This window comes from Pelophylax lessonae (assembly GCF_965119305.1).
Source record: "Pelophylax lessonae genome assembly, chromosome: 4".
Classification (NCBI taxonomy): Eukaryota; Metazoa; Chordata; class Amphibia; order Anura; family Ranidae; genus Pelophylax; species Pelophylax lessonae.
Genome location: NC_138771.1, coordinates 486,297,937 through 486,323,836, shown reverse-complemented (window position 1 = coordinate 486,323,836; position 25,900 = coordinate 486,297,937). Strand labels below are relative to the sequence as shown.

Sequence of the window (25,900 nt, the reverse complement as noted above, 5' to 3'; positions counted from 1 at the left end):
CCTTTACTAACTGCTGCAGAAGAGGAGGCAGCCGCCAACCTCCTTCTGGGACTTTGCTTCCCACTAAAAGACCTCTACCTCATGTGCCAGTGGCTTTTTATACCCTGTCCCATAATGTACCGAGACCAACTGTGTGTGCCAATCCCTGGGGCAGTACCAAAAGCCTGTGTGTCATTGGCCAGGTTTCCTCCAGCATCCAATGTGCCTCCCCATTGGATCAGCTGGGGATACTCCCTTAGGCCAGATGAATCACACACTGGGCACACTGAGCAGACCTAACTCACAGATCCTGCTTTGGGGTAAGCAGAGTGCAATATAGATTTTGCCTGCTGCTCCTCTGATAGACAGACAAAGCCAAAACTATACTCACTACCCAACACCTGACTAGGAGGGTGCTACACACGTAAAGCTTCCACAGCATGATAGTGTGATCGGGCCTTCAGTGTAACACTTTTGAGCAGAGCTTTTTTTTTTTTTTTTCAGAGAATAGGTGCAGGTACTCCCCCATTCCAAGTCACCCCTTGTCCTTGCCCCTACCCAACTCCAGGCATTGTCCATTGGTTCTACTCCCTACTCACTTCCCAGTACCACCCTTTTTAGAGAACACAGAATAAATGATCATTGTAATTTGTAGGAATGTGTTAATAATAACAAGAAAAGCACTACAATAGATCTGCTGAAGCCATAAAAAATAGACCCCCCCCCACCAGCAACAGCACCCTCCAGCAACAATAGATTCCCCCAGCAACACCAGAGCCTCGGCAACAATATAGCCCCGCAGCAACAACAAATCTCCCAGCAGCCTGCATTAGTAGACTCCTCCCCCAACAGTAGATCCCTCCCAGCAACAATTGCCCCCCCCCCAACAATATAAGACAACCCCCAACAACTATATATTCGCTCAGCAGTTTACCCCCCAACAACAATAGGCCCCAAACAATAATAGATATTCCAGCAATCTGCATAAGTAGACTCCTCCCTCAACAGTAGATCTCCCCCAGCCATAATTGATCCTCCAACAAGGTAAGACCCCCCAACAATAATAGATTTCCCAGCAACCTGAACCAGTAAACTCCTCGCTCAACAGTAGATCATTACCAGCAACAATCCCCAATCCCCCCCCCCCCACAATATAAGATAACCCCGAGCAACAATAGATTTGCCCAACAGCAACAGCAATTGTTGCTGTTGCTCAACAGCAACAATTGACCCCCCCAACAACAATAGACCCCCTCAACAATAATAGATCTCCCAGCAATCTGCATAAGTAGACTCCTCCCTCAACAGTAGATCCCTCCAAGCCATAATTGATCCTCCAACAACATAAGACCCCCCCAGCAAAAATAGACCTCCAACAATAATAGATCTCCCAGCAACCTTCATCGGTAGAATCCTCCCTCAACAGTAGATCCCTCCCAGCAACAATTGCCCCCCCCACAACAACATAAGACACCCCCAGCAACAATAGACCCCCAACAGAAACAATTGACCCCCACAACAATAGACCCCCAACAATAATAGATCTCCCAGCAACCTAACCTGCATCAGTAGACTCCTCCCTCAACAGTAGATCCATCCCAGCAATAATTGACCCCCCCCCAACAACATATGATCCCTAGCAACAATAGATTCACCACCAGGAATTATAGACCCCCCCCCAACAAAAACCCCCCAGCAATAATAGACCCTCCAGCACCCATTGCCATTACATATTCCTCCATGTTCCCACAAAACAAAAAGGCCTGCTTTTGGATATTTATTATCTCTTACAGAGATCTCAGTACTCCTATTGACAATGCCTTCATTTGCTTACAGCATACAAAATTCTTCCTCCTGCCTGCAGCAGACTGATGACATCATCGCAGCCTAGGCAAAGTCACTGACTGGAGCTTAAAGTGGAACTTTACCCATAACAACCTAATAAAAAAATAATGTTCTTTAGCAAGGAACATACATCCCACATTAATAATTATGCTACCAAAATAAGTGTGTGCTGTACATTGCCTCCAGCATTGCTCCTGTTTCTTCTTGCTGGGGGCTGCCATTTTCTTGCAGCCCAGAGCCCCTGAGCAGCATTAAATCATAAAACTAAATTAAACCCATTGATTTAAAGGTTTCAAAAAACAGTTGCATTGCTGGAATGCCAGGATTTAGAACTGTCACATTTGCTTTTGTCCTCCAATAAACTGTCAAACCATGAAATGGCTGGTGTCACAACTGATCACATTTGAAGCACCATGGCAGTTACAGATCAAACAGAAGTAGCTTCCATGGCTGTAAAGGATAGGGGAGTTTAATTCCGCATTAAGGCTTTTAGCAGATCGACCTCTACAGACAAATAGAGAGCAACTGAGCATGTGCAGAGCAGGGTGAGACAGTGTATTACTGGATTTTAAACAGTATAGATACTTATTTTCATTGTTTTAGCAAGGACGGCATTTTAATGATAAAAGGTGGAGGTTTTTATAAAAATAATACGGTTGCTATATATTGTGTTAATTTAGAAATGTATTTGTAAAGAAATGGACAGGTCCTCTTTAAATATGAGTTATATAATAATTTCTGGACGATTTTCTTAGTGAGGGTGAAAAGATTAGCTTCATGAACGGGAAATAAGATGATGGAAATGTTTGTTCTTTATTACATTTTTGTATGGAAATTAATATCAACAATATTTCATCTTTTCCTAAAATGCAACTGTAGGGCTATGCAGGAAAACAGTTGTTTGTTACCATATTGCTTTTACCGTATGTGTGTTATAAAAACTGCTGTTGCTCTCTCAATTATGAGAACATCAGACAAAAGATCATTTTTATGACCTTCTGATCAAAGTCTAAACGTTATGTCCTGCCAAAAGTTTTTTTCCAGTTTTGTGTGGGGGTGGGGAAGGATTAGACTCATTTTCATGGCTTTTTCTGCTATTTGTGGCTCCATTGAGAAAATTGCCCTCGATAGCCCTCGTCGGAAGTGAGAGATCTAAAAAAATGGAACACAGGAAGAAAATGTTTTTGTTTATTAATAGTAGGGACATAAATGTGTGATCAGGCCCCATAGCAAAATGTTTTTGGGCTTCCTATTACTTTCCATTTAATCTCAAGGGCAATCCCCTGCTTCTATATTTAGTTTACTATCCCTCCCTGTTGCCTGCACAGAACTTGAGTATGCCATCAACTGCAATGGCCTTCAGCTTTCCCCATTAAGGGTCTTCACAATTTCATGAGACCCGCTGAGAGCGTTCGCTAGTGCTCTCAGAGGTTGGCTGAGGCTGCCTTTAATACTAGGCTGGCGTTAAGATGGCACTCCCACTTCTCCAAAAATACATGATTAATTCATGAGTAATCTGTTGTACAGTTCTTTAACTCAATACACTCTGTACACCATAGACAATAGTTTCTCAACAGCCTGCATAACTCTTCTCCAAGCTGGATCCCTAGAATGCCCCTTGCCATGAATTAGACCCAGTATTGGAGTTCCAGTCACTAGGGAAGGAGTCTAAGCACACCACCTTCTTCACTACAAGGCCCTTCTATCACCTTTGCCAACTCACATCGCTTCCCAACTGGCTGGCTGCTTATGCACCCGACACTAGTACTGTAGTTGTTGTAGTACTGTATAGCCTCCTCCAAAAAGCTTAACTGCACATTAGACATCTGTACTGTATCTTCTCTGTCTTGGTTTATCCCCAAGTAAACCCTGTTCTGAGATGCACCCTGCATGCAACCCTTTAAGTTTTTCCTGAAGTAAATTCAGACCAGGCAAATATATATATGTATATATATATATATATATATATATATATATATATATATATATATTAAAGTTCTTTACTTAGTCAAGTATTGCAAATAAAGAGTTCAGCACAGATGTTTCCAAAACATATTCCTATAAGTACTTCCAGCTCCCCTCAGTTATTCTGGATCCCCTGTCCTATGAGGTAGTCATACGTTAAGTAGGTGAGAAAGTCCTTTAGAGTCCTTAATTCAGAAGCAGTCAATACCCCTGGAACCCTGCTTGGGCTCCCACAAAGGGTGGTTAACATCTTTAGCAGCATACTTGTTCCTTGGATGGGGTAACCTGCAACTGAACCTCCTGCCAACTTACTAACATTGGTGCCCCCGAGAGGTGGCTCCCTCCCTTTTTATGTGTTTGCCTCAGCAGAGGGCGAAACTTCTCCAAAACTCCTGGAAAAACCTGGTTACTAGAGTTAACCCTTCTCAGGTACTACCTCAGCAGGGCAACGTGATAACACAGTAAAATACACTTAAATAATACTACACACGTGTAAAGGTTTACACTTTACATTCATCTCCTTACAGACCTAGCGCTGTGTCATGGAAACCATCATGACTTGGGCTCCTGGAGGGGTCTGGGGCCAGCCTCCTTCCCATCAACTATGGACCCAGGACTAAGGAGACCCCCCCCCCCTCTTGGAGTCACAAAGAACCTTTTCCCCAAGGGGGTTATATCACTTCCCTTGGTACCTGGCATGCTGTGAATTGTACCAGCTACCCTTTCAATGCAATTAGGGCTTGAGGGACTGTTTCTGAAACCCCTTGGCATACTGGAGTGATGTGTTATGTGCAGGGGGTGAATTCCAGCATATGTGGGGTTTAGAAACTTTATTTTCTGTTCCAAGTTTCCTGGCATCAACTATTGTTTGCTGGAATTAGGTTTAGGTGATAAGCTCTCACTTTGTTTATTCACCTCCAAAGTCCACACTGCTAGGTGCTGGGAAAGAATCCATTGTTTACTTGTGTTTGATTGTTTATTTGTTTATGTAACGTAATTTTCTCCAAGGACTTGTAAGAGCCGGTTCACACTGAGGCGACGCGACTTCGGGGGGCGACCTGTGAAGTCACGTGAATCGTCGTGCACCGCGACTTCGGCGCGACTTGCAGGGACTTCACATAATGGAAGTCTATGCAAGTCACTCCGAGTTTGCCCCAAAGTAGTACAGGACCCTTTTTCTAATTCGGAGCGACTTGTGTCGCTCCTATTAGAACGGTTCCTGTACTACGCAATGGACCGCGACTGACCGTGACTTGTCAGGCTGACAAGTTGCCTGACAAGTCGCGGCAGTGTGAATGGGCTCTAATGGGTGTCATAACTGTCTAGGGGGGATAATTTTGTGTATAAATGCTGTTCTGTTAAATAAAGTCAGTCCTGTTTTTTCCAACGTTGGTTCTGTCTGATGCCTAGGGTGAATTTGCTATCCACAGCCTTTACCTAATATACTAGTCTTGCCTGGTAATTAGGAAGGTTTGGCCTGAAATTGGTATACTCTGGTTCCAAGTGAAGGAAGCTGTAGTTTGGCGGGGATACCCAGACAGGGTGTAAGGCAGTCTGTCACAAGCTGATTGACCAATGTAATAAAAATGTGTTTGTTCATATGAACATTTATTTTTTTTCCCTCGGGTATAGAGACCTTATTACCCCAGGGGCATGGCCCTTAGCCGGCCAATGTAGTAGAGACAGAGCCTCATTTTTACATGGAGGGGTTAAGCTCATTATCCGAAGAGCGGGCCTTTAAACATTAATTTCTCTGGTGCAGAGATTTGGCACGTGCTGTGTTTTTCCATTGTGAGGTGAGCCACTTGTCTGGTTGTGCTTTAAACAAGTTTCTGGGTGGGAGCCAATCAGATTGCTCCATAGCTCAGATCTGTCAGGCCGCCATTCCAGTGACGTGACATATACGAGAACATCGCAAACACAGAACACAACACAAAATTTCACAAGCATGCGGAGTGCCATCAGAGATTAGACAACCCTGCTGACAGCTGGGAATTTGTAGGACGTCACTTTATTCAAGGAAGACTTCGCCCTGATCAATCCAGGGCCCTCATCCTTAACCAATTGCCTACTGTGCACTTTCACCCTCTTCCTGCCCAGGCCAATTTTCAGCTTTTAGCACTCTCACAATTTGAATGACAATTGCGCAGTCATGCAACACTGTACCCAAACTAAATTTTTATCATTTATTTTCACACAAATAGAGCTTTCTTTTGGTGGCATTTAGTCACTACTGGGTTTTTTATTTTTTACTAAAAAAAATAAATAAAAAAGGACCAGAAATTTGGAAACAAAAAATTTCTTAGTTTCTGTCAGTAATTTTTGTTAATAAGTAATTTTTCTCCTTCACTGATTTGCGCTGATGAGGCGGAACTGATGGGTACTGATAGGCTGAACTAATGGGCACTGATGAAAGGGCACTTATGGGCACTGATGAGGCAGCACTGAAGGGCACTGATTAGGTGGCACTGTTGAGGAGGCACTTACAGTATCTCACAAAAGTGAGTACACACCTCACATTTTTGTAAATATTTTATTATATCTTTTCATGTGACAACACTAAAGAAAGATTCTCTTTCTTTCTTTCTTTATTTCCTTCTTTCTTTCTTTCTTTCTTTCTTTCTTTCTTTCTTTCTTTCTTTCTTTCTTTCCTGCTATATAGATCCGACGCGTTTCGTGAGTTCGGTCTCACTCTTCAGGGGTTGATACATAGACATGATCTACAAAGTAAAATAGTTAAAAAATATAACATAGTAATGAACATGGAAATGTATCCAGTAGATTGAAATGTGTCGAATCAGACAAAGTATCAGACTAAGACTAAGGGATCCATACTCACAAAGATGCAGTATGCTGTGGGCCAAAGTTGCAACGGCAGCCTCCGGAGATGTTTAACCCGGGAGCTGTGGGCCAAAGTTGCAACCGTCCAACATGGCCTGCCAGGATGGTGGCTAGAAAAAAAGTGTATATAGGTTATAGTGTTCACAATAAATTAAGAATAAAATAAATTATAAAAAAAACAATCAAAAATAAAGAAAAGGTAAAAAAATTGGTTAGAAAATATTAAAATAATGAATAAATGGCCAATAGCAGCCACACAGTACAATTAGGAATGGTGAAAGTGACCTGCACAGCTATATGTTTATGGGTCCTTTCACACGAGCGGCGCGCTCGGCAGACTCCATTTTGCTCAGCTGGGATCGATCCGCCGATCCCCACTGAGCAGGCAGATGACAGGTCTGTCTCTGCTTACTTTGCAGAGACGGAGCTGTCAGAGGCCTGCTCTCCTCTATGGGAGATTGAAGGAAAACGGACCGCCTGTCCGTTTTCATCCGATCCTATCCTATCTGATCCAATCCTCCAGACGGATGGAAAATAGGGTTTCCGTCCATCCGGATTTCACGGACAGGATCGGATTGGATAGCAGCGGGTGTCAGCGGAGATGTCTCCGCTGCTATCCGCTGCTCCATAAGGCTGCATGGAGCATCCGATCAGGTTCGCCTGAAAAAATGACAGGCGGACCAGATCGGAAAGCCCGTGTGAAAGGGGCCTATGTGTTATAAAGTATAAAAATCAACTTGATGAGGCAGTGACATGAGTGCATGGGAATACCCCAGTAGTACAAGGTCAAATTGGGTCAAAAAAGTAAATATGTGTGACATATAAGAGAGGGGAAGGGTTTTTACCTACCAGGATCAAAATAGCGCAGAGCAAAAATAGTGTGTGTCCAACCACCTGGGAAGCATTGTATAGACTGGTGTCTGAACCCTTCTTTCTTTCTTTCTTTCTTTCTTTCTTTCTTTCTTTCTTTCTTTCTTTCTTTCTTTCTTTCTTTCTTTCTTTCGCTCTCCCCTTTTCTGGTCGACCCCCTTTTTTCCTATTCTTCTTTTACCCCAATTCCCCTTCCACTCTCTATATTCTACCTTTGTTTACTATCTTTTTTTTTTTGTCACACACTCATAGTTTCTGTTTTTTAAAGCTATAGTGGTAGAGCCCCTTATTATGCTTTCAATCCATATTACCTCTTAGCAAGTATTTTGGGGCCTTGCGCTTGACCGATTATCTTTACCCTTTTAAAAGCAATGTCACTCTATCCTTGCACTGTATGGTACAGTGATCATTCGTTGTGCATTCCTGGTTATGGTACTTGATCTCTTTTTGTCTACGCGCATCCTGATCCTGCTTTCGGGCTTGTACTGTATTTCTGCTTCCAATAAAATCTATTGTTAGTAAAAAAAAAAAAAAAAAAAATAACCGATCTACTGACAAGATCAATAGGTGGTAAAATGTTACGGGGATTTTGAGAAACAAAAATTGCTGTGTTAATGCTACTAACAGAATGTATCATGTATGTCATTTTTTATTTTGTTGTAGAGTTCTACTTTAAACTTTAAAGAGACACTGTCATCTTGCCCATTTAGGGTACAGTGATAGGGCCTTTGTAAACACTCCCCTTCCGAATAAAGTTCTTTCTGAATAGGTAAACTGCCCTGTACACGATTATTTTTTGAAAGATCTATATTTACTCTGGCTAAGAAAATATAGCACAGTCATCATTCATGGACCAATGCTGCAGAAATTGTGGGGGGATGAACTCAATGTACATTGCCCTTTTTTCAATCCTATTAACTATGTGACTTTGTAATACAGCCCGGCCCAGCACTGTAATAGCAAACATTGCAGAATCCCTCTAGAATTGCAGTACCCCTTGAAGAGATTTGTGGGTTCTCAAATGATAAAAATGTATCAAACCTATAAAACATTTACATTATTCTTTCTCCTTAGAAAAAGGCCATTGACCAGCCTCACAAGACCCCCTCCATCTGGGTGGCCATATACAAGGCGTTTGGACGTCCCATACTGTTGAGCAGTACCTTCCGCTACTTGGCCGATCTGCTGGGCTTCGCTGGACCCCTCTGCATCTCCGGGATCGTCCAAAATCTGGAAAAATTAAATCAGACTAATCAGACTAAAGCAGAGCAGGTGTGTTTGCGTAAATGACTTAAGCAGGCCATACACGTTTCGAATTTCGTACGATTTGTCGTTCGATAAACGCAAGCGCCAGTCGTGCACATCGTCGAGTGTACCATCAATGTGATTCGAAAATCGTACGACAAAACACTTCTTCCTTCTGCAAGTATAGGAAGTGATGCAATGTTGTCTTGACCTTTTAACCACACCTCCACTGGGCACTCCCCCTACAGTTAAAAGTCGGATCGTGTCATTTGCGAACAGAGCAATCATTCGCCACAGCATACGACTATTCTCAGCAATAAAATGCCATTCAAGAGGTATAATAGGAATCAGAAAATGGCAGCAATGGTTATTGCATTGATTGCTTTGGAGGAGGAGAAGAAAAAGAAGAAAAATAGAAGGAAGAGCAGAGTGTGGGCCAAAGACTGGCTCATGCAACGAGAGCAATTTTCACATGTAAACCTGCTAACAAACCTCCGAGAAAATAATCCTGAGGATTACCGTAATTATTTGCGGATGACCCAGCAGTCCTTTGACATGCTATTAGCTCTTGTGCAGCCACATATCACCAAACAGGACACCTGCATGAGAAAATCTATTAGTGCAACCCTGCGTTTTTTGGCAACAGGCAGGTCTTATGAAGACCTGAAGTTCACCACTGGAATCTCTGCCCAATCCTTGGGAAGAATCATACCTGAGACGTGTCAGGCCATAGTGAAGGTGCTCCAGCCACAGTATTTAAAGGTAATTATAAAAATTACAACTTAAATTAGTAAGAATATTACTGCAAACATAAGTCAAATTTTGTGAGTACATCAATTTTATTAAAAAAATATGTAACTTCCTGTACACGGTTGTCTGAAAAAGTTTGTATTTTCTTAAATCAATACATACCCATTTCCAAATCATTATTATGAAAATATATAATTCTTAAACAATAACCAATAAAAAAAGGAACAAATACACCAAAGAAATGCAATAATATTGAGCAACATATCTAGAATTTTTTTTTACAGATTTGTGTATTGGGGGCCATGAAACCAAGAACCTTGAGGTGGTTCAGGACGCACTGACCAGCTTGGGTTTCCCTGTGATTGAGACATATTTGGGTGCCAATATTGGCCAGATGTTACAGGTGGAGCAGATGTTACAGGTGGAGCAGATGTTACAGGTGGAGCAGATGTTACAGGTGGAGGAGATGTACATCCCTGATACCCTATTATATCTGTGTTAGGTGTAAGATTGCCCTTTAGTCCAATGGCAATCATTTTATGCATTAAAGCTTCACAAATGTCTCGTTGCTCCATGGACATTCTCCGTAATTTGTGTGCAACCAGATGACCCACAGCATCACATTCATCATCTTTCTGCTTCATGATAGATGATGCATCCTTCAGCAAACTGGCAGTATCGTAGTCAAGATTTCTCTTCTTTCCTCTTTGAGTTCTCTGAGTTGATGTTCCTGGCTGCTCTGATACTGGGCTTGGTGTATCCTATAGAAACCAAAAAAATTAAGAAGAAAATATGATCACTAATTATCATTAAAACATGTTTTAATTTTTTTCTATCTTGCCAACAGTTTCCTTCTAAATCTGAAGAATGGAAAGAAGTTGCCAAAGAATTCCAGGACATGTGGAATTTCCCCAATTGTGGTGGCGCAATTGATGGGAAACATGTGAGAATTACACCACCAGCACATTCAGGATCCTATTTTTACAACTATAAAGGGTTCTTTAGCATAATTCTAATGGCAATTGTGAATGCCAAATATGAATTTATGTACTTGGATATAGGGAAAAATGGAAGAAACTCGGATGGAGGTGTGATAGAGCGCAGTCCATTTATGCATCGATTAAAAGAAGGAATGTTGCATCTTCCATCTTCCAGTGAGACAGTTGAGGGCCTTAATTTTGTGTTCATTGGGGACGATGCATTTGCCTTACATGAACACCTGTTGAAACCCTATCCCTTGCGCAATTTAACTGCTCCCCAGAAAATCTTTAATTATAGATTGTCTAGGGCGAGAAGGGTGGTAGAAAATGCATTTGGGATCATGGCCAGCAGATTCCGCATTTTCCACACCGCCATTAATGTTACAGTTGAAAAAATTGACATAATAGTGGAGTGCTGCTGTATGTTACACAATTATTTAAGAAGCACAACTGTGTCATATATGCCATCAACTGCAGTTGATATTGAAGATCTTACCAGTGGCACAATTGTGCCAGGTGATTGGCGAAATGACAGCAGTGGCATGGTAAATTTAGCTCCTGCAAGGCCTAGGCTACCAACTGCAAATGCACGTCAAAATCGCATTCATTACACAGATTATTTTATGGGTAGTGGTGCAGTTGCATGGCAGGATCGCATATAATCATATGTATTATATTTTGTAAGAAATGACTTGCTCTAAATAAAGACAGCTTAATAAATCATATACAATATATGAGTATTCTTTATTCTAGTTTTTGTTACATTCTACTATGACTGGCCCATGAGGCAGAAGGACCCCTGACCCTATAGTTGTTTCATTGGGCCCTCCAACCCCCCCCCCCCCCCCAAAGAAAAAATATTGTGAATTAAACGAAAATTTGGATATACCTGTGTCTGAGTCTGTGTCTGTGTCTGTGACATTTCCTCTGCTTCTGGGTCAGATATCAAACTGGAGTCTGATGCTGCACTTGGTGGCAGAGTGCAATGGGACTCTCTTGGATCATCTGTGTCAGCAAGAAACATCAGGTCTTTGAAGTACCACAAACGTGGGACATAGACATCATCAGCCCCTGCTCCAGATTTCTTGGATGCTTGTATTTTTTTATACTCCTTTTTAAAAACAGTCCGCAAGTTAGCAATCTTGTGCTTTACATATAGGTCATTTGGATCTTTGCAAACCTCTTTACATAGCTCCTTTAGTTCTTTGATGGCCTCATCACGCTTATATCTATTAGAATAATCCCTGGATTTCACATCCCATAAGCACGAAAATTCTCTGTATTTATCAATGAATTGGGGAAGGAACTCAGTAGATGTGAATGTGAGAGGCATTTTCCTTTAAAAAAAAAAAAAGATATATATATATATTTTACTAAGTTACCTTGCAAAGCCTTGTTATACATGTGTAAAATATAACACATAATGATTTTGCACATTAATAATGACTAAATAAGAAGAATAAATAATACTTAAGACAATAGAACTAACACGATATGCAAGTTTCATGCAGCCTGTTCATATAATGGATGAGCCATGTGCCATGAATCGTGACTGAGATAAATTTGGACAGGAGTGAGGTCTAATTTTTAGCCTTTTTGAACAGCTCCTATACTGCAAAAGGACTTCTATCAGTAATAAAATAGCATATATTTACATTATAACACAGTATTTCCGTAGAAAAAGTGAAATATGCAATGGAGAGTCAGCATTTTGAACTTACCTCAGGGATGTGTGTTCAGCGTTCTCTGCACGAATAGACTTTCCTACGTCCCGAAAAGTCGCTGCATATTCGTGCAATGCGCACGTGCGTTATATACCATGTACAGGCCCCGCCTCTTCTTTCTTTCGGGGGCTTGTGGGAGAAATCATGGCAGAGGGACAAGACATGGCAGCTTCTCAGAGCGAAAGATCTGGGACAGATGAGGAGCAGGAAATCGTGGAGGTGGAAGAAGGTCACCAGACAACCATTGTGACAAGCCCCAGGAAGAAGAAAGCCACCAACATGTCTTTGGAGGAGATGGTGGACATGGTGAACATTCTTCAAAAGAAGGATTATGACTGTCGGAAGCAAGTCTACCCTAAAAAAAATGTGAGAAAAGATCAAATTCTGGAGAAAGTTCTACGTGTCCTACAGAAAAACCATGGTGTTGAACGCACTAAAGATCAAGTGAGAAAACGCTGGTCTGACTTAAAATCCAGAGAATCCCATCAGCTAAGGAAAATCAAGAAAATTCTTCAAAAAAGTTAGTATAAACTTTTTAACAAGAATGTATGATGTTCTTGGGTTTTTCTGTGTGAGTGTATGTTCTGTATATGCCATGTGACATGTGCATGCAGAGAGTGCATACTACACAGCTTGCATCATTGTGATTTTCTATGCATATCTATAGTGTATTTTTGTCTTCTATACAGAAATAATATGCATAGTGTGATTGCATTTAAATATATGTATAGTATTTGAAGTTAAATACATGTATTTATTAATTTTCAAAGGACATTCTAGAAAGGCCCATGCAGAGGCGGGAAATGAACAGCAGACAAGTGCAGAGTCTGAGATGACGACTGACACAACACTGATATGTCTCACACCAGTTGAAGGCAGTGATTGGAGCAGCATTGCCACCAGTTCAGGTACATAACCAAATGTCACATAAACGTATGCTCATTATAACGTTTAGACTGTGATTTTTATGATTTTTCATGTTTTCTTATAGGCTTTACAATGTCTACTGCTGGCAGTTCTTCATTCACTTCTGCATCTGCAAACCGCATGATTGCTGATTTAATGCAAATCAATTCAGATATTGAGAAAGTTTGCAATAAAATGAAATTGGTTCAAGGCAGGATTTCTGATGTGATAGACCAATTAGCAAAGGTTTAAATACTCTGGAAACAAAAATTTTTTTTTAAGACCATGTTTCGTTATGGCACTTTAAAAAATAAAAATGGTTGTTATAAAGTAGGGGCCCATTCACACTGTCCGCATGCACCCACGTACTCCATTCTGCTGAAAGGGGGGTCCACGCCCAAATCCCCTATGAGCAGGTGTCTGACAGCTCTTTCTCTGCTCTTTGTGCAGAGACAGAGCTGTCAGAACCCCACCGTTCTCTTTTGGGGACCACCAGTCCATTTTCATCATATCCATCCGATCCGCCTGACAGATGTAAATGATAATTTCCATCCGTCAGGCTTTGATCGGGTCGGATAGCAGCGGATGTCAGTGGACATGTTTCCACTGACATTCGCTGCCCTATGGGGATGCATGGAACATTCCAATGAGTTCCGCCTGACAACATGACAGGCGAATCTCATTGGATTGTGTGAAAGGGCCCTTGCTCTGACTTGCACTTTATTAAAAATAAAATTGCACTATGTGACTGTTTATGTACTTTTGTACTGTTAAATTTTGGCTGTATGTACATATTTACTAACTATATTCATGTACATATGTACAAGCTTTTAAGATCCTAAATAGGGAAATGTTTGTGTGCTGGACATGCGCAACTACGCTTTTTGTTTATTGTTCATCAATAAATTGATGGTTATTTTGAAATTGGTTTCAAGTGTCTTTATTTCATGCATTATGTGATATCAACTGTATACACAGCTATTGATCTTTATGGTAGTATAGACAATGACATTCTCATCAAAATAATCTACTGTTAAAATGACAATTAGGATAACCATATGTTATTAATGACAAACAATATTGGAACATATACATCCTGCAGAAAGAAAACTTGCTGTACCATTTATTCTGCAGCTGTACAACAATGCAGTGGGTCCGTTTATTGAAAAAAGGTGTTAAAAGTCATTTTGCAATACACATACTTTTGTGTTTACACTTTTCATGCACACATATTGGCCTCTTAGCAGAGTTTGCTTGAACATATAATATTTGATGTATTGCGGTTTTTCGGCTGAACAGTCGTCCGTGTTGATATTCTTTTTATTTACCTTCCGGGTCATTCTTTTCGGAAACATGCGCAGTTGTGTGTTGTTCTGTGGAATCGAACGACTAAACCACTAATGATACGAAAATTGGACAAATTTCGCGGAAAAACCCAACATGTTGGATATGTGAATTTTTGATGTCGTACGAAAAACGCATAGTTTACATACCACACTAACGATACGAAAATCGTTCGATAACACTGGCATTTACGATTTTCGGAAGATATTCGTATCGTCTATGGCCTGCTTTAAGCAGGCCATAGACGATACGAATATCTTCCGAAAATCGTAAATGCCAGTGTTATCGAACGATTTTCGTATCGTTAGTGTGGTATGTAAACTATGCGTTTTTCGTACGACATCAAAAATTCACATATCCAACATGTTGGGTTTTTCCGCGAAATTTGTCCAATTTTCGTATCATTAGTGGTTTAGTCGTTCGATTCCACAGAACAACACACAACTGCGCATGTTTCCGAAAAGAATGACCCGGAAGGTAAATAAAAAGAATATCAACACGGACGACTGTTCAGCCGAAAAACCGCAATACATCAAATATTATATGTTCAAGCAAACTCTGCTAAGAGGCCAATATGTGTGCATGAAAAGTGTAAACACAAAAGTATGTGTATTGCAAAATGACTTTTAACACCTTTTTTCAATAAACGGACCCACTGCATTGTTGTACAGCTGCAGAATAAATGGTACAGCAAGTTTTCTTTCTGCAGGATGTATATGTTCCAATATTGTTTGTCATTAATAACATATGGTTATCCTAATTGTCATTTTAACAGTAGATTATTTTGATGAGAATGTCATTGTCTATACTACCATAAAGATCAATAGCTGTGTATACAGTTGATATCACATAATGCATGAAATAAAGACACTTGAAACCAATTTCAAAATAACCATCAATTTATTGATGAACAATAAACAAAAAGCGTAGTTGCACATGTCCAGCACACAAACATTTCCCTATTTAGGATCTTAAAAGCTTGTACATATGTACATGAATATAGTTAGTAAATATGTACATACAGCCAAAATTTAACAGTACAAAAGTACATAAACAGTCACATAGTGCAATTTTATTTTTAATAAAGTGCAAGTCAGAGCAAGGGCCCTTTCACACAATCCAATGAGATTCGCCTGTCATGTTGTCAGGCGGAACTCATTGGAATGTTCCATGCATCCCCATAGGGCAGCGAATGTCAGTGGAAACATGTCCACTGACATCCGCTGCTATCCGACCCGATCAAAGCCTGACGGATGGAAATTATCATTTACATCTGTCAGGCGGATCGGATGGATATGATGAAAATGGACTGGTGGTCCCCAAAAGAGAACGGTGGGGTTCTGACAGCTCTGTCTCTGCACAAAGAGCAGAGAAAGAGCTGTCAGACACCTGCTCATAGGGGATTTGGGCGTGGACCCCCCTTTCAGCAGAATGGAGTACGTGGGTGCATGCGGACAGTGTGAATGGGCCCCTACTTTATAACAACCATTTTTATTTTTTAAAGTGCCATAACGAAACATGGTCTTAAAAAAAAATTTTTGTTTCCAGAGTATTTAAACCTTTGCTAATTGGTCTATCACATCAGAAATCCTGCCTTGAACCAATTTCATTTTATTGCAAACTTTCTCAATATCTGAATTGATTTGCATTAAATCAGCAATCATGCGGTTTGCAGATGCAGAAGTGAATGAAGAACTGCCAGCAGTAGACATTGTAAAGCCTATAAGAAAACATGAAAAATCATAAAAATCACAGTCTAAACGTTATAATGAGCATACGTTTATGTGACATTTGGTTATGTACCTGAACTGGTGGCAATGCTGCTCCAATCACTGCCTTCAACTGGTGTGAGACATATCAGTGTTGTGTCAGTCGTCATCTCAGACTCTGCACTTGTCTGCTGTTCATTTCCCGCCTCTGCATGGGCCTTTCTAGAATGTCCTTTGAAAATTAATAAATACATGTATTTAACTTCAAATACTATACATATATTTAAATGCAATCACACTATGCATATTATTTCTGTATAGAAGACAAAAATACACTATAGATATGCATAGAAAATCACAATGATGCAAGCTGTGTAGTATGCACTCTCTGCATGCACATGTCACATGGCATATACAGAACATACACTCACACAGAAAAACCCAAGAACATCATACATTCTTGTTAAAAAGTTTATACTAACTTTTTTGAAGAATTTTCTTGATTTTCCTTAGCTGATGGGATTCTCTGGATTTTAAGTCAGACCAGCGTTTTCTCACTTGATCTTTAGTGCGTTCAACACCATGGTTTTTCTGTAGGACACGTAGAACTTTCTCCAGAATTTGATCTTTTCTCACATTTTTTTTAGGGTAGACTTGCTTCCGACAGTCATAATCCTTCTTTTGAAGAATGTTCACCATGTCCACCATCTCCTCCAAAGACATGTTGGTGGCTTTCTTCTTCCTGGGGCTTGTCACAATGGTTGTCTGGTGACCTTCTTCCACCTCCACGATTTCCTGCTCCTCATCTGTCCCAGATCTTTCGCTCTGAGAAGCTGCCATGTCTTGTCCCTCTGCCATGATTTCTCCCACAAGCCCCCGAAAGAAAGAAGAGGCGGGGCCTGTACATGGTATATAACGCACGTGCGCATTGCACGAATATGCAGCGACTTTTCGGGACGTAGGAAAGTCTATTCGTGCAGAGAACGCTGAACACACATCCCTGAGGTAAGTTCAAAATGCTGACTCTCCATTGCATATTTCACTTTTTCTACGGAAATACTGTGTTATAATGTAAATATATGCTATTTTATTACTGATAGAAGTCCTTTTGCAGTATAGGAGCTGTTCAAAAAGGCTAAAAATTAGACCTCACTCCTGTCCAAATTTATCTCAGTCACGATTCATGGCACATGGCTCATCCATTATATGAACAGGCTGCATGAAACTTGCATATCGTGTTAGTTCTATTGTCTTAAGTATTATTTATTCTTCTTATTTAGTCATTATTAATGTGCAAAATCATTATGTGTTATATTTTACACATGTATAACAAGGCTTTGCAAGGTAACTTAGTAAAATATATATATATATCTTTTTTTTTTTTTAAAGGAAAATGCCTCTCACATTCACATCTACTGAGTTCCTTCCCCAATTCATTGATAAATACAGAGAATTTTCGTGCTTATGGGATGTGAAATCCAGGGATTATTCTAATAGATATAAGCGTGATGAGGCCATCAAAGAACTAAAGGAGCTATGTAAAGAGGTTTGCAAAGATCCAAATGACCTATATGTAAAGCACAAGATTGCTAACTTGCGGACTGTTTTTAAAAAGGAGTATAAAAAAATACAAGCATCCAAGAAATCTGGAGCAGGGGCTGATGATGTCTATGTCCCACGTTTGTGGTACTTCAAAGACCTGATGTTTCTTGCTGACACAGATGATCCAAGAGAGTCCCATTGCACTCTGCCACCAAGTGCAGCATCAGACTCCAGTTTGATATCTGACCCAGAAGCAGAGGAAATGTCACAGACACAGACACAGACTCAGACACAGGTATATCCAAATTTTCGTTTAATTCACAATATTTTTTCTTTGGGGGGGGGGGGGGTTGGAGGGCCCAATGAAACAACTATAGGGTCAGGGGTCCTTCTGCCTCATGGGCCAGTCATAGTAGAATGTAACAAAAACTAGAATAAAGAATACTCATATATTGTATATGATTTATTAAGCTGTCTTTATTTAGAGCAAGTCATTTCTTACAAAATATAATACATATGATTATATGCGATCCTGCCATGCAACTGCACCACTACCCATAAAATAATCTGTGTAATGAATGCGATTTTGACGTGCATTTGCAGTTGGTAGCCTAGGCCTTGCAGGAGCTAAATTTACCATGCCACTGCTGTCATTTCGCCAATCACCTGGCACAATTGTGCCACTGGTAAGATCTTCAATATCAACTGCAGTTGATGGCATATATGACACAGTTGTGCTTCTTAAATAATTGTGTAACATACAGCAGCACTCCACTATTATGTCAATTTTTTCAACTGTAACATTAATGGCGGTGTGGAAAATGCGGAATCTGCTGGCCATGATCCCAAATGCATTTTCTACCACCCTTCTCGCCCTAGACAATCTATAATTAAAGATTTTCTGGGGAGCAGTTAAATTGCGCAAGGGATAGGGTTTCAACAGGTGTTCATGTAAGGCAAATGCATCGTCCCCAATGAACACAAAATTAAGGCCCTCAACTGTCTCACTGGAAGATGGAAGATGCAACATTCCTTCTTTTAATCGATGCATAAATGGACTGCGCTCTATCACACCTCCATCCGAGTTTCTTCCATTTTTCCCTATATCCAAGTACATAAATTCATATTTGGCATTCACAATTGCCATTAGAATTATGCTGAAGAACCCTTTATAGTTGTAAAAATAGGATCCTGAATGTGCTGGTGGTGTAATTCTCACATGTTTCCCATCAATTGCGCCACCACAATTGGGGAAATTCCACATGTCCTGGAATTCTTTGGCAACTTCTTTCCATTCTTCAGATTTAGAAGGAAACTGTTGGCAAGATAGAAAAAAATTAAAACATGTTTTAATGATAATTAGTGATCATATTTTCTTCTTAATTTTTTTGGTTTCTATAGGATACACCAAGCCCAGTATCAGAGCAGCCAGGAACATCAACTCAGAGAACTCAAAGAGGAAAGAAGAGAAATCTTGACTACGATACTGCCAGTTTGCTGAAGGATGCATCATCTATCATGAAGCAGAAAGATGATGAATGTGATGCTGTGGGTCATCTGGTTGCACACAAATTACGGAGAATGTCCATGGAGCAACGAGACATTTGTGAAGCTTTAATGCATAAAATGATTGCCATTGGACTAAAGGGCAATCTTACACCTAACACAGATATAATAGGGTATCAGGGATGTACATCTCCTCCACCTGTAACATCTGCTCCACCTGTAACATCTGCTCCACCTGTAACATCTGCTCCACCTGTAACATCTGGCCAATATTGGCACCCAAATATGTCTCAATCACAGGGAAACCCAAGCTGGTCAGTGCGTCCTGAACCACCTCAAGGTTCTTGGTTTCATGGCCCCCAATACACAAATCTGTAAAAAAAAATTCTAGATATGTTGCTCAATATTATTGCATTTCTTTGGTGTATTTGTTCCTTTTTTATTGGTTATTGTTTAAGAATTATATATTTTCATAATAATGATTTGGAAATGGGTATGTATTGATTTAAGAAAATACAAACTTTTTCAGACAACCGTGTACAGGAAGTTACATATTTTTTTAATAAAATTGATGTACTCACAAAATTTGACTTATGTTTGCAGTAATATTCTTACTAATTTAAGTTGTAATTTTTATAATTACCTTTAAATACTGTGGCTGGAGCACCTTCACTATGGCCTGACACGTCTCAGGTATGATTCTTCCCAAGGATTGGGCAGAGATTCCAGTGGTGAACTTCAGGTCTTCATAAGACCTGCCTGTTGCCAAAAAACGCAGGGTTGCCATGAGCCTCTCCTCTGCACTAATAGATTTTCTCATGCAGGTGTCCTGTTTGGTGATATGTGGCTGCACAAGAGCTAATAGCATGTCAAAGGACTGCTGGGTCATCCGCAAATAATTACGGTAATCCTCAGGATTATTTTCTCTGAGGTTTGTTAGCAGGTTTACATGTGAAAATTGCTCTCGTTGCATGAGCCAGTCTTTGGCCCACACTCTGCTCTTCCTTCTATTTTTCTTCTTTTTCTTCTCCTCCTCCAAAGCAATCAATGCAATAACCATTGCTGCCATTTTCTGATTCCTATTATACCTCTTGAATGGCATTTTATTGCTGAGAATAGTCGTATGCTGTGGCGAATGATTGCTCTGTTCGCAAATGACACGATCCGACTTTTAACTGTAGGGGGAGTGCCCAGTGGAGGTGTGGTTAAAAGGTCAAGACAACATTGCATCACTTCCTATACTTGCAGAAGGAAGAAGTGTTTTGTCGTACGATTTTCGAATCACATTGATGGTACACTCGACGATGTGCACGACTGGCGCTTGCGTTTATCGAACGACAAATCGTACGAAATTCGAAACGTGTATGGCCTGCTTTAGATACAATGCAGGATTTGTTGTAAGGGATATTCAGGGAAAATGTATTCAAGATATGTTTGGTGTGTTTGTGTGTGTGTGAAGTCCCCAGCCTACTCCAAACTGTGATTATTGAAACCGTATATAAAAACTCACTACATTTTTCTTTCTTGGTCACTTCTTGTGTTCTCAACTAGCAAAAACCTTGTTTTAACTGTTGATTGTGCAGGAAAGTATTGCAACCCCTTTCAGAACTGCTTATCAGGATTGCAGGAACTGGGACCAAACCTTTGGAACACTGAACACAGAGGAAAAATTGGAATGCTTTAGGAACATATTAAACAAATGCATCTCGCAGTGCATTCCTATGGAAAATAAATTTAGAAGAGACAAAGCCAAACCTGGCTGGCTAAACCGTAATGTTAAAAAATGTATTAGGGGTAAAAAAAATGGCCTTCAAGAAATATTAATCAGAGGGCACAGTATCGGCTTTCGAGCAATACAAGGAGGCAAATAAGAAAAGTAAATACAAAATCAAAATGGCTAAAATCAACTTTGAGAGACAAAAAGCGGGGGATAGTAAAAAGAACCCAAATAAATTCTTTAAATATATCAACAGCAAAAAAACTAGGGCAGAGCATATTGCACACATAATTAACGATGATGGGAGGATGGTTACAGAGGACACTGAAAAATCAGCCGTGCTGAACGCTTTTTTCTCCTCAGTCTTTACACAGGAAAAGGAGGGGTACACTGACCATGACTGTATGGTTAGTAGTAATACACAGGACTTGTCGCTATGGCTAACAGAGGGTGAAATCAGGGAAAGGCTGGATAAAATTAACACAAATAAATCACCAGGCCTTAAAATTCTTAACATTCTACGAGGAGGTGAGCTGTGAGCTAGATAGGGGGAGACCAGTGGATGTGGTGTACCTGGATTTCGCTAAGGCGTTTTTGATGCAGTTCCCCACAAAATAAGGTCTGCAGGCATCAACCGCAAGGTTTGCTCTTGGATACGGAACTGGCTAAAAGGGCATGTCCAAAGGGTGGTAATAAATAGCGCATACTCAGACTGGTCTGAGGTGGTAAATGGGATCCCCCAAGGCTCAGTCCTGGGACCAACCCTGTTCAATTTATTCATAAACAGCATTGAGGACGGGATCAGTAGTTCTATATCAGTTTTTGCAGATGACACAAAATTGGGCAGGGCAATAACTGCACGGCATGAAGCAGATATCCTACAGAATGACCTGGACAAAATAACAGAGTGGGCAATGACATGGCAAATGAGGTTTAATGTGGAGAAGTGTAAGGTTTTGCACTTGGGGACTAAAAACATAAAAGCACAATACACTTTGGGGGGGGGGGGGAACCTTTGGGGGAATCAAAAATGGAGAAAGATCTGGGAGTCTTGGTAGAGGATAGACTAAGCAATAGCATGCAATGTCAAGCGGCAGCTGCCAAAGCTGGCAGAATATTAGCATGCATAAAGAAAGGGATGTATTCCAGAGATAAAACTATAATCCTACCACTTTATAAAACTCTGGTCCGACCACATCTGGAGTATTCTGTCCAGTTCTGGTCACCAGTCCTCAGGAGGGATGTGTTGGAGCTGGAGAGAGTCCAGAGAAGGGCAACTAAACTAATTAGGGGATTGGAGGACCTTAATTATGAAGAGCGTCTGCAATCGCTTGATTTATTCTCCCTGGAGAAAAGACGCCTGAGAGGGGACATGATAGCAATTTATAAATACCTCAATGGTGATCTCAACATAGAAAAAAAGCTATTCAGTCGAAAGGATTGCATGAGGACTCGAGGGAATACAATGTGATTAGAGGAGAAGCGACGCAGGGGTTCTTTACTGTTAGGGCTACAGGATTGTGGAATTCTCTACCACAAGAGGTGGTTTCTGCGGGAAGTATGGTTGCTTTCAAAAGACTCTTGGACGTACATCTCAATGATCAGAACATTAAGGGGTATGAGAGATGATTACGGCCACATACACCTACACAGGTTGAACTGGATGGACTATTGTCTTTATTCAACCTCAACTACTATGTAACTATGTAACTTATATGAATGAGATTGCATGTATTAAAGTCCATCTGTAATTTATTGATCACAGTATCTGTGATAAATCTGTGGCCTGGGGGCCTTCATCAGAGCCTAAAGCTGTCGGGCAACAAAAGGAGATCCGGACAACAGGGCATAAATATCTTGAACATATAATTGATGAATTATCTGTTCCAGTCGTTGTTTGCTTCTTCTATTTTGCCGTTCTTGGTTTCTCTCTCTTCCGCATTAACATGCTAAAGAAATTTATAAAGAAAACATTGTATGTTTTCATTACATTAACTTATTTTAGACCCAGTGATGTCATCAATAGATATCTGTGCCTCTCAATGCTTTACAGGCAGATTGTTGCTGGTAGGAGGGCCAGACAGGGTGCTGTGCATAGTTTTCTGAAAACATCAGAGCACCCTGCCTCAGTACTCCTCTCTAGAGCCCACAGCCCCTATGCAAGCAGTGGGCTGGCTCTTGGGAGAAGCTATGCAAAAATATAATGCATAGGTGAGCGGATGTCAGTTTCGAGGAGCGGGCATTCCTAGGCAGCCTGCCTGTGGTGTGTGAAACACACTCAGACTGACACCCGGTGCAAAATAAAAATGAGAACACAAAAAAAGTGTATGGGGCATACACATGGACCTCCTCCGAAGAGAGAGGGCCCTTACCCTGATCTCCCAGGGCGCAATTCTCCTGACAGGGACTGAGTACTAACCGAAACCAGGTGAACCTTGTTCTCTGGGAGGTCTGCCGAAACAGACAAACCCCAAGTACTAGGTGAAGCTCCCCTGAAGGGAGACCCCATGAGTGAGGGTGAACTAAGCCAGAAGGCCATATCCACTCCCTCCCAAGACTTTCAAGGCAGGCCTAAGGACCTACACCCTACTAATCAAACTGTGAAATAAAGTGTACCGTGCGACAAAGAAAAAACAAACGTGACAAACACACAAATAAAAGCGAGGAAAGGGAAGTGGAGAAGTGCAATAGTGCCATGGTGCAATACAACGGTAGACCCTTCGGCCAGGAATTAAAAATTCCTCTGGTCCTAGCCAAAAGGCCTGGCCTTAGAGGCAGGTGCTAAAAATGTGTGTCATGGTGCAGTGACTTTGGTGCCAATAAACTCAAAGTGAACCTATTAAAAGTGAGTATACGGCACCCCCTGGACTGCCACCCCAGGGACACATACACCACAGGCTTCTCCAGTGCCTCTCAATTCTACAAAAAGGTATCAGAACGTAGAGAGCTTAGGGAAAGCATTGCCTACAACTAGGGACAAGCCTTGTGCATAAGGCCAGATTCAACCCAGGAGGAAAAAGGCCCTCCCACCATTCCCACCTTATTACATTAGGGAAGTACTAACTGACCCCCCAAACTGGTCAAGTGGGTCAGGGTTCTCTCCCTAACAACTGATAAAATCAGATACTACCCTTGATCTTAGCCAAAAGGTATTTGCATGCAGACCACCCTAGGTAATGCCCACATGTGGCAGGCTCTATCTGACTTGCTGCAGCTTCAAATGTACATTGTGAGAAGCTCACAGTGTGCAATGAAATCATAGTAAGCAATTGCAGTACAGTAGTCTTTACAACTGTGCAAGCGTGAAGGGAAGTTCAGATTTATGTGCTTCTGTTGTCCAGATCTCCCTTTTGTCCAAAATTTTAAAGAAACTCTGCTGCCTCCTAAAAATGTAAAAAAAAAGTTGTATGCAAAAGAAGGCTATTAATACTTCTGTCTCCTGCCATCTGTGCTTTAAATCTTCACTCTCTTGCATCCTCCTGACACAGTTTCAACATTGCGCTCCGCGATTCAAATCGCCTAGATCACCTCCTGCTTGGATCAGCCATCTTTGCTTTCTCTTCACTTACCAGATTTTCATAAATATTTTTCCATTTCACAGACCTGCTTTCTCTACTTTATATGTGGCCTCATTTAGTCATTGTTATCCTGCTAACGTTTTATTTTTCACGTGTTTTCCAGGATCTACCAAAAACGGATTTCATCAGTGTCTACTTCATGTCTTCTAAGGAATTTTTGGAGCAGTACTACGTATTAGCTGTTCTTTTATTTCTGGCCCTAATCCTCCAAAGAACGTTCCTGCAGGCCTCCTACTATGTCACCATAGAGACGGGGATCAACCTGCGCGGAGCGTTACTGGTAAGCACAACACCTACTTTCCTCGACAATAGCCCTTGTACATAGTGAAGGAAATACAACACTCCCCAAAGAGTCCAGTGTTTTCACTAGAGTCCAATCACGGTTGTATTGTGCTGAGATTTGTTAGGTGAAAGTCCTCTCTGCAGAATTTTTCATCCAACAGTGCTCATTCTTAACACATTGCATCTGAAAAGGCATGGTGGCACTTAGTAATGCAGCAAATGCTAAAGCCCTGCTCTAACCAAAACTTTTTTTATTGCAACCTGTGTCCCACTGTCCCAACAGGAAGTGTGGGTAAATCTCCCACAGACTGCATTAAAGAGTATGTAAACCCAAAAAAAAAAAAAAAAACACTGTAAGACAAAGGCATAATGAGCTAGTATGCATCGCATCGCATACTAGCTCATTATGTAATACCTACCTTAGAACGAAGCCCCCACAGCTGTGCCCGCACATCGGTGTCACCGCTGGCATTTTCCCTGGAGTTACTTCCGGGTTCGCGGACTCCAACTCTGTGATTGGCCGGAGCCGCAATGACGTTCACGGCACGGGGCTCGAAAGGAACGGCACCTATGGCCGTTCCTTCAGAGCGCATGCGCCAATGATTTCACTGGCTGCATGTCATGTAAATATCTCCTAAACGGTACACGTTTAGGAGATATTTACACTACCTACAGGTAAGCCTTATTACAGTATAGCATGGGTGTCCAACCTTTTGGCTTCTTTGGGCCACATTGAGTGTAGAGAAATTTTCTCGGGCCGCATATTAAATATATACTATAGTTAAGGTATATAAGTAATAAAATGCCGCCGCGCCCCCTTCCCGCGCAGCCACGCCCCCCCCCCCCCACACTAATTTAACACAACTAGAGGATGATCAAATGAAATGGAATCAATATACAGAGGTTTACTTCTTCTGAGCGATAATAAAGGAACACTCTAACCACCATGACCACTTCAGTGATTTGAAGTGGTCATGGTGGTAGGAGTCAGAAACACTGCACATGCTCCTCCTCCCCCCTCTGAGGCAGCCTCTGCCTACCGTTAGTTGGAAGCTGCTGTGGCCGTGCCCCCGACCTGACTTCCTTCCTCCCCAGCAAAAAAAAAATTGTCAGGGGG

General features: G+C 41.1%; 2 protein-coding genes across 2 annotated transcripts in view; one reads left to right on the top strand and one right to left on the bottom strand.

Annotated features, from left to right (window-relative positions):
* The window catches only part of ABCC9 (ATP binding cassette subfamily C member 9), a 210,267-nt gene that overhangs the window by 52,185 nt on the left and 132,182 nt on the right, over positions 1-25,900 (top strand). Inside the window, exons 7-8 of the mRNA XM_082254775.1 lie at positions 8,575-8,772; positions 24,605-24,781. Coding sequence (XP_082110901.1) covers positions 8,575-8,772; positions 24,605-24,781 — 375 coding nt within the window. The remainder of the gene's footprint in view (positions 1-8,574; positions 8,773-24,604; positions 24,782-25,900) is intronic.
* On the bottom strand, positions 18,221-20,179 carry LOC309554637 (uncharacterized protein; the record flags this gene model as incomplete). Its single annotated transcript, XM_082256355.1, has 2 exons — positions 18,221-19,015; positions 19,850-20,179. The coding sequence occupies 2 exons, from the start codon at positions 20,177-20,179 to the stop codon at positions 18,221-18,223; spliced, it is 1,125 nt and encodes a 374-aa protein (XP_082112481.1).